The sequence below is a fragment of the Corapipo altera genome, unplaced genomic scaffold, assembly GCF_003945725.1.
Source record: "Corapipo altera isolate COAL_440 unplaced genomic scaffold, ASM394572v1 44, whole genome shotgun sequence".
NCBI classification, from domain to species: domain Eukaryota; kingdom Metazoa; phylum Chordata; class Aves; order Passeriformes; family Pipridae; genus Corapipo; species Corapipo altera.
In genome coordinates, this window is record NW_020884880.1 from 13,695,662 (window position 1) to 13,709,353 (window position 13,692).

The window sequence follows — 13,692 nt, forward strand, 5'->3', positions numbered from 1 at the left end:
TATCAGTGTTTTCAGTTTCTCCATCTGTATATCCAGCACAAGTTCCTGTTTATTTAACATCGTGCGTTTGTTTCATCACTTTTAACTTTGTACTGAAAGAGAAGCCGCAGGGCAGATGATCACAGAAATGAATATAACTTTATTCTGTGATGGCAGTCAGAGCTCGGACACTTGTTAGGTATGTGTGCGTGGGGATGGTTCCCGTTCACTGAGTGAACCTGTGACCCAAAACAGTGTCCCGGCTGGAATGTGCAGGCGGTGCAGACGCTGCTGCCACCCACGGCTCGTACGGGACATTGCCCGGAGTGCAGTGGAAAGATTGAGTCTGCTTTGCCATCAGGTACCGGCTTCCATGTGCAAGATAACATATGAGAGGCTCAGTGTGGGACTTATAAAGCAGATTGTGTAAGTTTGTTTTGCTAAACTGATGGGATACTTTGGCTGTTTTGCTGTAGATGACGGGGACAAAATCTGGGTTAGATTCATAACCAGAAAGAATTCTGTAGGAGTTGATGCTCTTCCTGTTGAAGATATAGGTTAGGGAATGGGGCTTAGCAGCCAACATGCAACCACTCTTGATGTTATAGTGACATCATTATTAAACATTCTTAAGTGTTATTTACAACATCTTATTAATAGTGAGGCTCCAGGTGGCAAAGTGGCATACAAAAATGTAGATACATGTACCAGCTTGTGATAAGGATGAAATTTATTTTTCTTTATTAATCGAGGATAGATATTCTCTAAAGACTGGAGTGTATAAACAGTTTGATCAGCTTTGCATATAGGCTTTGGTTGCTTAGGGGCAGATGCAATGCTTATTTCATTAGCTGCAGTTCTCAAGTTACTGCTGGTTTGGATCTATTCCTGAAAATTATTGAGAAGCACTTGAAATTCAGATTCTGTGATTGTACTGCACTGAAAAAGGCAACATATTACTGTATTTATCAAGTCATGTAGTATAATACAAAGCAACTGGCTCTTTTCTTCTCTCTATCCATCAGCACTTCCAAGAGGAAATATAATAAAGATACTGTAACATCTGAATTTCAGTTACTCTAGTAAGGGAAGTACAATCAATGCTCGGACTCTGTAAATAATGACTACTAAATCTGAATTTGCAGAAAGTTGTTTTATAACAACAAATCAAAACATAGCAGTGTAACATCTCGGTAATCACATCATAAAAGTCAGCAGCGTTTGCTGAACGTCTTAACAGAACATAGCCAGATCCTCATAGATGCTCTTTATACTTAGTAATTTTGTTGCTTTATGAGATCAGTATTTTGGGAAACTTGTTGTCCTCTAAAAAGAAGACCTTGAATGGAAAACAATGCCTTAGACATAACAAATAGAAAAATATTTGCACATTTTAAGAGATAGATATTAAGAGCTTCAAAGTAAAATAACATAATTTACTATTTTCTGTTATATTGAAAATATATATTAGCTGATGTCAAGTATTAAATAGTTTAATATCAATATTTTAAAATATTTTACCTCCAAAGAGAAACAAATCAATGAAAAGATTGGTGTGAAATCTCTTTGTATGTTTGTTAGTCATCACTCATCTATAAGAATTACAATATTTTTCAGAAGCATCTGCTTTTGTGGAAGCTTTTGTTCTCTGTGCTCAGTGACTGGGACAAGTTCAGTTCAGTCTTCAAAAGCAGGTGAGACCAGACATGCTCAGTTAGCTCTCTTACCCCTGATTTCCATAAGTTACTGATCCTGGATGTGTGTGAGCATTTGCTGCATTATTTTGTGGGTATTTTATGCAGTTCATGTAAGGTCTAATAAATGAGATCACAGATGAAAAGTTGAAGCTCTGGGAAAAATGATACTAGGTTCTGCTGTGCCAGAATAAAGATTCCAATCTTCTTTAGAAGATGCAAAATTAGTGTCTTAATAAACACAATAATGAAGTATAATATCTAGTGAAGTCTTTTATCTAGAAGTCTTTGGTACTCACATTACACCGAGTTACTAGTGGTTGCAGTGCAGTTTTGAGATGCAGCTTTCTGTAATGCCTTTACCACTGTTTTTATAGATCTTCCTCAATTAGTTTGTGTTCTTACACAAAGTAGTTACTGTCTTTGAAAGGCTGAAGCTTTCTGAAAAATGACTTATAGCAGCAAAACCTTAATGGTACTTCACAGTTGCATTTGCATCTGTGGTCATTCTGCATCAAGTTTGTCCAGTGGCTTTGTAGTCAGGGTGAACAGAGGTATAAACAGTGCAAACAGAAAAAATGTCCTTGGGACTTCCAGACTGGAGAGAAAGAGACTGTATTTTTAGACAAAATTGTATTTTTTTTTAATACACCCACCTTAATTTGATTTCTGAGATCATCAAGTGAGCTTATTCAGTATTACATACATGACAGCTGCCTTTGGATTGCTTTAAAACTATGTGAAACAGCTAAAGGATTTTCATTAGGTGTGAAAAGCATGTTTTCGTGCCATGGTAATTGAGATAACAGCTGAAATGGATTTCACTACCAGAAATACCTCTCTCTCAAATAAGATCACACATGGAGAGCCTGATTCTTCTTTTCATTGACTCCGTGTCATCTTTCACTGCTGTTACAACCCTCTGTGATTGAATGGTGTCATTTTGTAGCCAGACCAGGCAGAGGAGAGCAACATAACAGCTATGCTATAGATATGGTATAAGTGATAAAGTGAAAAGCAGAGGAAAACTGGGCCAAAGGTCCCTGAAATTAAGTTTACTAAACATAAGAACAGATAATTCAGCATGAAAGCACTTGCTCAGTCTTGACCCTGCTCTTACAAGTGTCTAAGAAAACTAAAACTGTGTGTCTGCTCTGCAGCTTCTATGTAATGGATATGCTATATACTTCATTTACACTGTTGGCAACTAGAATATCTGCCTTGATAAATGGAAGTGTTGGCTAGAAATTGCATTGCTTCTGCTTGATTCATAAGAGAGAGGTAAAATGAACAAAGTGAATGAACAGGTTGAGAGATAATAACCCCTTTGTGTTGGTCTCTTTCACAAGCTTTACACAGGTCTGTAAATGACTGTTGTACCATTGAACTTTTTCCACTTGCTATATCATGTTTTCCTCTCTTCATTATGTGTAACAAAAAAGGGAAAAAGAGGAAAGCAGAATATGGTACTGGATCACAAGGGAGGTCTTGGGGTCTTTTGTTTCTCTTTCGTATCCTCTTGTTTGAAAAGTATAATGTTATTGCTTTCCTAACTGTCACAGTTTTGTGCAAGGAAAAATGTATATATGTGAGTGCTACTGATTGTATACAAAATAATCCTGACAGGTTTTGGGCTTTTATCCAAGTCAGTTACGCTTTTTTGTATGCTAAAGAAGAAAAGAAATAACACCATATCTGTTTAAAATCTATAGATCTGCTGGGTTAGTTGAGTAGACACATAAAGAAAATCAGGAGGTGCATAAAAGGTAAGCCAGGCTTACCTATCAAGAAAATGGACTGGGTTTTTAGCAACTTATTTTCAGAGGGAATGTTTGCTCCTCTTGGGGATGTGTGAATTGCTGCAAAAATATCTGTCAAATTCTGCCCAGGATTTGGACAGAAAATTGATTTAAGTGGTCAGTTGTGTGAGTGTGAACAGCTCGTCACAAGTTAGTAATGTTACTTCTCTTGCTGCAGCTTGTATTTCCTTGAGTATTTTCAGAATTAAACCCTAAAGAACTGACCTCACTTCTACTGAAGATAAAGGAAAATTTAGCATAAAAAATAATAAGAGATTAATTAGTCCCTAAATTAGTAAATTGGCAGAGAGGGTGGAGAGTATCTCTGTAGTGTACCATGTGAGTGATGGATGTGGGGCCTAACAGGGCATTTAATGCAGAATGAAAGCCTTGTTTAGCCTTGAAACTACTAAGTAGCAAGGAAATTATGCAAAAGCAGATTGTACAAAATATTCTTGGATCAAGTGATCATGAGTTTACATTGACTTAACAGTAGGACAAATGATGTAGTGCCATGTGGGGGTACTTGAGCTTGCTCTGAACAAGCTGTACCAGGAACTGTAAAGGCCTGGTGTAGCTGCAGAATGAGTGTACTGTGGTTGCTTTGCTCCTTTCCTCTGCCCAGACTATTTTACCTGGTTGTTTTTTCCAGTACTTCAGTCTTTTATCCAATCCATCAGGTGGTGCTTTGCATATTGGCCTTAATACCAGCTCTAGTCAGGATATACCTCCTGATACCTCCTAGAATCACATTTCCTGTTGTTTTCAGAGCTGGATCAGCCTAGTTCTGCATTTCTTCTCTTTTTCCTCAGTACTAGCAACCTGTGCTGAACCTGTAGTATCATGCAGAATTAGGTACTTTTGTACCATGTGCTGTGTTTCTTTCGCCAGAGCAGATGACTCTACATTTTAAATGAAATGGCTTCTTTTGCCTTGCCTTGCATCGGCAGCAGGTGACATGTGAGGTGAATGGTGAGAAGGCCAAAGACAAATGTGGAGAGGAGGAACGGAGAGACTGGTAAACCAGTAGAAAAGAGGAGAAATATTCACAGTGAAATATAGAGGAAGGGCCAGATCCAGACTGAGCAAAGTGAAAGCTGGAGTCCAAAACCAGCATAAAACTTGACACCAGAATTAGCAGAAATGAGTGAATCCTTGTCTTTACCCTGCTTGGTCTGATGGTAGCAGATATTGGCTGCACTAGAAGAATCCTTGGGAGTGGATTCTGATCTACCTGTTCAAAGAAGGAAAACTGTAGACAACCACTTTGGTCCTTGGTGTCTACGACAGACGCAAATGCAAAAAATACTCCACTGACATTAATCCCTAGAATTATTTTCCTTCTTCCAAGTTAGTTGAGTATTTTTAGATTTGTGGTGTTCATTGCTTATGCTGTGTGTAAAGGTAGGTATCAATCTCAATTTCCTCTCTGAGTAAAATGACTTTCACAAAGAGTTACAGATGAAGTCCTTTAATAAGTCAAAGGGATGAATCTTCAATTTGGTAAAACTCATATTGTTTTTTTCTGAGAACTTTGTTTTATTAGCAATTCAGAACTAGGCCTACAAATCAAAACATCTTTTGTCAGGGATTTTTTTGTTGTTGCTGCAGTTGCAACTGCAATTTGTTGTTCATTGCACAAAGTGAAATTATTGACCTGAGTAAACGGATATAAGTCTGGAAGTAGATATTTTGTGCATTGCCTTTAAAAACAGCTAACAATTTTCTGTACAAGAAGGCATATTTACACCTTCATGCACATAGGAAGTTTGACATCAGCTTTGACACTTAAGGGACAGTGAGAACATTTTGCATTTTATTTTTTCAGAAGAATGAATTAGTTAAAATACAAAAAAAGCAGTATTATGATAGTGTAGCAAGCCTTCCTTAATAGTGTAGGGGTTTATGTACATTTTACTTATAAGTATTGAAGCCTTACCCTGGTGTAACGAATATCTAAGATGAAGATATCAACTATGTCATTGAAATGGAATAGTGGTTTCAAGAGGATTGACAGATAAGGGCATCTAAGTGAGAATGTATAAGCATGTTCAGAAGTTATAGTTTAATTTCTTAGACCATTAGGGTTAACATTTTTAACACTGGAAATTGATTTTGAAGGGGAATTAAGTAATCACAACTTTGCTGAAAACCAGGATAAAAGCTTCCCATTCTTTCTTTGAGATGAGGATTTCCCCAGCAACTTATTCCTGCAGGGGACCAGATCATCATGTTTTACATCTCTTGTGAAAGACAATTTTTTCCTTATCACATACAGTGACCCTGTGCTGGGGCCTGATATTCATACTGTACTGAAAGGAAGAATGGCTCATGTTGAATTTCAAGATTCATTTTCCTTGCATTGCTGGTATTAGACTGTTCTTTAATCTGATTGGTATCAGCCTGACATGGCACACATACAGGTTTCTACAAATTATTTTTTTCAAGATGGAAAGATGTGAAAACAGGATCTCTGATAAAACATCATATGGTTGAAAGGGAAAATTTTAGAATTATTTCAGACATGGATTTTTAAAGTCCTGTAGTCTTCCAATACCCACATTTGCAAATTCTTTTCACTTGACTGGCATTTGAAAACAGTTGTTGAACTGTCTACAGCAAATATAGAAAAGCAAGATGCTTAATAGTGCCTTGTTTGCATTTTCCATTTTGACACTAGCTACTTAATCGGAAAGCAGAACTTTCTTCTGTTGAGGGAATTGGTTAAAAAACATGAGGATATCTTTTGGTGAAAACCATTCTGTGTGTACAGGTATACTTTTCAAGTAATTCTATATTATACAAATTATAGTGAATTAATTTATTAATAACTATAAAGAAATGTATCATTAATAGTTATGTAAAAACATACTATTTACTTGGCAGAGGCTGAAAAACTTGCAAGTGTTAACCTGGAACATCAAATTGCCCTTACTGAGAGAGCTCAAGTGCTGTGGACACTGAAACTCTTGAGGAGTATAATAATAACAGTTGCCTTCAGAATGTGGCAGTGACCTTGAACTTCCACTGAGCTTCACTTTCTCTAGCTTAGGCTAATGATTAACTTTGCTAGTGACTGTATATCAAATTCACCATTGTTTGTATAACTGGCAGTGAAACAGGCCATGTCTGCTTTTGCATGGATGATACGGTATTAATTTCAAGGAAACCCTTTGTATAAATTGTTTCCTGTGCAAAGTTATGTCTTTGTGAAAGTCCTAATTGCTTCTAATTTCCCTCATTTGTCTTTGGACTCTTCAATTTCAGGTTAATGCTACAATAGGCAAAATATATTTTTTCTTTGTGTGTGTTGTTCTTTTCTCTTACTCCTTATTTAAAGGAAGATGACGAATTCTCTTATTCAGCTCCCTTACAGCAATCAATCTTCTATGACAGATCCCCATGGAGCAGAGGAAGCTACACCCTGAAATAGTCATTATAGGGATGTGAAGTCATCTGCACAGCTTTGCCTCTGAAGGGAGGTTTGTCAAGGCACAGCACTTTAATTTCTGGTCTCAGCACCATAGGGAACCCAGCAGAGATCTGCCCACAGCACACATGGAAGCAAGGTGTCCCCAAATTCCTGTAATCTCTGCTGTGGCAACCCCAGACAGTTTGTTGCAGTGTTATCAGGCTCCTGAGAGAATAAGAGTCATGCTGGGTTTTTTTTAGGCAGAAAGGGGGTGCAGCCCTTAGCTGCCTTAAGCCTGGTGGAAATAGTCCAAGATGAGATGAACTTACAGTCCTTGGCTTAAATTCAGGATACTGCTACGTGCTGTGAGACAATCCTACAGACCCTGTGTAGACAAATGCTGCTTAAGAGTGTTTCATCAGGTATTTAGTGGAGGAAGAGCCCTCAAGGTTTGTACATTTCTGAAAAAGCCAGATCCTGCCTTTAGTTGCAGTGGCATAAATGGTGACTGAGAGCAGAAATTTCTCTCAAGTTGTATACAATTCAGGTACTGTCTAAGAGATGGTGAAAGGTAGGAGTTTTCTTAGTCAGCCATAGGAATGAACATGTGAAAGTTTAAATATACATATAGTAAGGTAGGTATGTATATGAGTATTTGCCTTTCTTCTCTAAAAGAAGGTTCTAACAGTTTGACACTTCTGCACTGCTCTTGAATGTCTCAAATACAGCAGAGACTATCGAGGTTTTTGTGAATGGGGTTATCTTTGCAGGGCAGAAAAGAGACAGGATATTCAGAGGTATCGATTCTTCCCTGTTAAGTTCTCTACACACAAAAAGTCATTCACACTAAAAAGAAGAAATAAATGTAGCATCCAATGCTTAAAAATTAAATTGTTTGATTCTGTTATAATTACAGTCTAAACCAGCTCATTCCAAACAATTATGACTTATCCAAGTCATTTCCAGTTGTGTGATATGACAGCAGGATAATTGATCTGTGTAACACACATCTATTGTTCTGGGCTTTTTCTCTTCTCTGTATCAGGTGTTGTATTGTCTTTAAAAGATCTGTGGAGTGCTCATACCAGTGATTTCAACTTTTACTCAGTGATATTTCATAGGAGCAAATAGGGACACAGGCTAGTTGTCTACTTTTCAGGTCATGAAAGTGAAGCAGATGCTTATTGATGCTGTTTTTTCACATGTAATTTTGAAATTATTTTCATTTTCTGTTAAAATGCAAGGACTTAAAAGCTATACCTCAGAACAGTACTGTTAATGAGGAAACCATATTTGTTTATATAAAAGCTGGTTAAAAGATAAAACCAGAGTTTGTGGTCTACTTTTTACCTTCAGTTTTTAATCAAGAAAATAAGACCAATAGATAAGCTTTCCTGCACACCTTTGAAATATCTACGCCAGGCTTCACTTTGAAGGAAGAAAGTCTGTACATTTCCCCAAAGCTGTATTACCTACCTCAGGGTGTGCAGCTGCAGTGATTGCAAATCCAGTAATAATGAGTCAATTATTTTACAGTCCTTTCTCTAAATTGATTAAAAGGGTCCCATTTTCAGTTCCAACTGTGTGTTGTTTTGTGCTACTGACTATACCACCTAGAGACCTAATGACTTTACTAATTTAAAAAATGCTACTAGTTAAGAGTTAATTTTGTGTATAAATGCATTTTTGTGTTTAATTTTTGTGTATAATTGGGATTTATTTTTTTTCCTCTGTCTTTCTCCCATCTATACATTGTAATAAATTGAAGATACAGCTGTTTCATGCCTTCACTTTCCAGGATGGGTAAAGGTATTTTAGGATAGTTTTTGCAGGCAGACCTATGGTGGTTCTGCTGAGTGTCACTGTGGCAGGAGACATGTGAGCTGCTGTCCAAAACCCAGTGTTCCTTAGTGTGGCTCTGTGCTCCCAGCAGGACTTTGTCTTAGTGTGAGCCCAGGACTGGGGTTGTGGCAGTGATACTTCAGGAGGAGACCTTTGGGAAGTGCTTGGATCAGAGCTTATGTACATCTGGTAGCTGGGTAAAATGAGACCAAATCTACAGAAAAGCTTAGAAAGAGGTTTTGTGTTTCCCACAGGTAAATCCAGCACAAGACTTGAGAGCAGTCCATGAAGAAAGATCTACACCTCCTATGTCTTGTCTGACACTTCAAAATTATAGTCTGGGTGAAGACTTTATTTGGGCCTATAGAAATCAGGCCCTTGGGTTCTACATTGAGGACTGCACTGTGGTTCTTAAGCCCAGCTGTTATTCAAGCAAGGACTGTGTGAACATGCAAGAAATGATCTGTGACGCCTGAAATTACCAGTTTTAGGATTATCCTTACCAATAGAACAAAAGAAGACCAGCTGTTTTGAGATCAGAGAATAGTAAGAATGTTTGCTGACTGATGAGAAGTTCACTGACTTGTGAGAAGTAAAACATCTCAAAAACTATAACAAGTCCTTGTAAATGTATATCTGAATTACAGTTCTTATATTCCACAAAGCTGATGCTGAGGAGTAGGAGAAACCATTTTGCTTAGAACAATGTAGAATCATCTGCAGTGGAGTGCAAATGGGATCAAACTGAGAGAAGAAGAAATTAGGCTGTGTGTCAGGCATTATGAACTAAGAGTTATTTGACTGTGAAAGAGCTTCCCAAGGGAAATAATACAAGCCACATTATTTGGGACACCTAAAATTAGACTTCAGAAAGCACTAAAAAAAGTGTACAACCTTGCTTTTGTAGGGAGGTGGACTAGAAAAGGCAGGGTTTGGGATTTTCTTCTTTTTTTTGCAATTAATTCTGCAATTGTTGGGCCTGATTCTGTTCTGTGGTGTTTAAGTCAAGCTAAGATTTACATTGCTTCTTGTCTTAGCAAACTGAGGCTAAACACATAGGTTTCTCCCTTCCACCTATTGCTGACTTTTGAAACTATATCTTTTCATTTCTGTCCCTCAGGGATAGTTCAGATCCTGCTCTTCCATGTATATGTATATTTAGAGTAGTGGAGAAAGCACATTGCCTTAAGGATGTTTTTTGACATTTCCCTCTTGTCTGGCTCTTATCAGACATTAGAACTGATCAATATGATATTCCTTTCTTTTTTTTCTGATTCAGAATTTATTTAGTTTATAATGTGAAAATCCATAACCTCAGCATGTTCCAAAGTTATTGTGTGAAATTGCCAACAGAATGAGGGGAGAAGCAAATGAAATATGGCCTTTAACCAAGGAACAAAGGCCTCCAAGTAATGTGTGTTGACATAGTGAAATTGTTGCAGTCTTCTCCATAATTTTCTTTCAATACAAACCACTTCAGATAGCTGCAGTAATACAAAAGAGGTTCTCATAGCAAATCCTACATATTAAAAATTGTAGATCGTGCAGTTATGACTAAATCCTAAGAGCCAGTTGTTTTTTCTTGTAAGTTAGCTTGAAGATGCCTGCCTTTATTGACATACAGTGTCTACTTCTGAGAGTGGCAGCACTCCTTTCAAAGCCCACTTGAACAAAGAGAGCCCTTATGTGGAAAATGGTTCTTCATTGTGTAGGCAATACCCTGTAACAGTTGTGGTATAAAAAGCATGACTTCGCCTGTGTGCACAAAACCATGCCAAGGTCAGAACATCAAGCCTCTGAATTTGTGGTAAGAGACAAAAGAAGGCACATATGCAGAATTTTCTGAAAGATGGTTCATTTGTAGAGGATTTGAAACAGCATAGGAGGAAATCTCCACGGTGTCTAGAGCATTTCATTTGAGGGCTGTTTTTTACTGCTCCCTGAAATGCATTTTTTCCTGCTGTCACTGGACAGGAGGATTCAGGATATGGGAGTGGGATACAGGGTGAACACTTCCTCTGCACTGAATAGATGGTCACACAGTTCCTAGTCCTGGAATTTAGGCTGCGTGGTTTGGAAGAATGGGTGCTGGGGCAAGGACTGGTGGAGAGGCAACTAGAAAAGTCACCTGATGGCATTTCAGATAGTGACTTCTAAATACCAAGATCTGATTCCCATTTCCTTTCTCTCACTGCTGCTTGCCTCCAGTGTGCTTTACCTCCTGCTGCCATGCATGTGGTCTGCCACAGAAGCGTGGGTTGTATTTTTTTTCTAATTTGACTAGGAGCATATTTCCCAATCTAAATCCTTAATGAAGACAAAAGGCCTGTATTGCAGGGTAGGAAGATACTAACCCGAAACATATTATTAGCTGGGAAGACTCATTCTCCTTATGTCTGTTTTTGAATGGCTTAACTGAGGGAAAGAGATATCTACTGTTAATGGATTTTTGAATAGAGCAACAATGATGGTGGAACGCTGGAGACACTGTGAAGCCAGCTTTCTTGGAATGTTTCCTTCAGCAGTTATTAAAGTGATTGTAACCAATTCTGTTAAAGATCAGGGTGCTTTGATATGTTAGTCCCTTGCATAGCAATCTCTCAAGGGAGGAAGCGAGTGTTTCATAGGCTCCATGTTTCATCTCCCACAAAGTATTTTACAAGATACAGCAGAAGGAAAATACTCAGGTATTATCTGGATATTGTTCACATACACTAAGTAGGAAGTGAGCATTTTAGCTTCATTGCCTCTTCCAAACTATCCCTCTAACAAAACAGCCAGGTATTCTCCTGAAGACTGCAACTTGCCTCATTTCTATGTTGTCTTCTCTGCTGAACTTTTCTAGATTTAACTTTTGTGCCTCCTCCTTATACTGGTGATTCTGGATAAGCATAAAGTGCATGCTTTAAAAAATGAAGGGAGAAATGAGGGGAATAGGGCCTGGGAATTGTGGTCCTTTCAACTTAACATCAATTTCTAGTAAAACATCAAAATGAGAAAAATGTTTTGAAATCCTTGGAGAAGACAGGAAAATGAATTCTCACCTATGGATATGCGTAAAGAGCAAATCTGTCAAACCAATGTAATTTCTTGCTAAAATAAAGCCTTGCAGAAAGAAAAGATATAGCAGATGTCATATTTTGCATTATTCTAGGGCTTTTGACACTGTTTCACATGACATTATGAAGAGTCTCAGAAGATAGTCATGACACAATGGATGTAAAACTATATGTAAAACCATATTCAAAGAGTCCAAGAGTCACTAGCAAAAGAACTTACCAAGTATGGCTTGCAGAAAGCTCTCTTTGGCACTGCCTAGGACTTTCACTTGCAACTTTACTGATGAAATACAGGAGTTGCTTGTTAACTTTACAGATGACTAAGAGGGGATGCAGTCATGCCGAGGGCTGGGTTAGAGATGAAAATCAGTGAGTGATGTGCTGTCATTCTGCAGGAGATTTAAAACAAAAAAAGCATATAGCTTTTTTATAAATATATGTGTCTGTATTGTCAGCGTAAAAAAGAACTGTGAAAAGTTAACATCTAAAAATGACAAGAAAAACACGGGTGATTTTGAGATTCGAAATGTCTGGTCCTTACATGCTATAATTTGGTAATGGAAGCTTTCATTTGTAGAATAATTTCTTCATTTATTATTCAATCATTGGGGGAAGTCCCTCTTTTTTTTCTTATTTTTTCTTTAAACACTGAGCAAGTCCACTGAACCTTATAAATTTCCTTACTCTGTTGTTAGAACCGCAAACCTCTGGCATAAAAGTCAACAGAGTTTTTGTCCCTGCAGGAGTGTCTACATGTGGTCGGCTGTGATTTGTTCTCTGCGGAATTGCATTTCAGGGCCATGGGCTAGATTAAGGCAAGACATAATAGTTAAAGTTGGACAGGCTGGCATCTATGTGTTTGGTACTCATGGCACTTGTCCAGATCTATGAGCTTGCTCTTTAGATGAATGTTGTCATCAGATAACTGTAATGAGGCTGTTCGTACTGTATTTTTGGAAGCAGTGCAGTATAAAAGTCTTCAGTCTGCCGAGAGCTAGATATTTGGCCAATCTTCAGCTTGCAGTGTATAAACACATTCCTCTTTGTTTTTTCTTTTTATTCTTCCCACTTTTCTTTCTCCTCCCTTCCTTCTCCTCAAGGACATAGACTTTGGCTATATTTTTCATAGTTACGTGAAGATAGAAATCTGAACGGATGCCTGTGCCGCCACCACCACCTCCTCCTCCACCACCTCTACCACCCTCTGGAGGGCCTCCTCCACCACCACCTTCTGGAGGGCCCCCTCCACCACCACCTTCTGGAGGGCCTCCTCCACCACCACCACTGGTAAGATTGACTTTTTATTTCTATTAGGAAAAGCTTAGCTATAGTAGCCAGCTCGGAGCCCACAGGATTTTGGCATGGATATTCACATCAAATACCTGAGGCAGATGCTTGTTTTGCTGGCATTTGTTCTTCTGTTCATTACAGCAGTGATCTCCAAAGTGATGTGTGTGAGATGACTCATTAATGTGCAGGAAGAAAACACTAGAACTTCTGTCATGCTCGTGTATGATTTATAAATAAATAAACATATGTATACTGGGGTGCATGCTCAAAATTTCTTTTACTGTTGGGGTACAGGATCAAAACATTTGGAAACTATTGCATTATGTGAAAATATGGTGAGAATTTAACATTTATGAATACTTCTCCTGCCACAGGGAATTCATTTTTGTAATGGTAATGTGCAGGGTGGTAAGTATTAATTTCTTCATCCTCTTTCTTACAGTTCCTATTAAGACTTACAGTGTTCAGCTGTAAGTTTTGCTCTTTCTAGCACACGCTGTCTTCCTGGGGACAGAGTACAATATGCTTTTGTACATGTGCAGGAACAATTACTGCTTGTAACAGATCATTACTGTGTGTGTCATGAAGTAGAACATGTGCCTTGCCAGCATGTTTGC

The 13,692-nt window shown here is 38.1% G+C and overlaps 1 protein-coding gene across 9 annotated transcripts in view; it reads left to right on the top strand.

Annotated features, from left to right (window-relative positions):
• The window catches only part of WIPF3 (WAS/WASL interacting protein family member 3), a 35,654-nt gene that overhangs the window by 1,204 nt on the left and 20,758 nt on the right, over nucleotides 1-13,692 (top strand). For 2 of the 9 annotated variants that reach the window (XM_027639362.1, XM_027639370.1), the window contains exons 1-3: nucleotides 165-405; nucleotides 1,597-1,673; nucleotides 12,886-13,072. In XM_027639362.1, the coding sequence (XP_027495163.1) occupies nucleotides 12,941-13,072 (132 nt within the window). In that variant the 5' untranslated portion in view covers nucleotides 165-405; nucleotides 1,597-1,673; nucleotides 12,886-12,940. Of the gene's footprint in view, nucleotides 1-164; nucleotides 406-1,596; nucleotides 1,674-12,885; nucleotides 13,073-13,388; nucleotides 13,484-13,692 lie in introns of those variants that run through there. The other 7 variants (XM_027639365.1, XM_027639366.1, XM_027639364.1 and 4 more) reach the window with 5 other exon arrangements.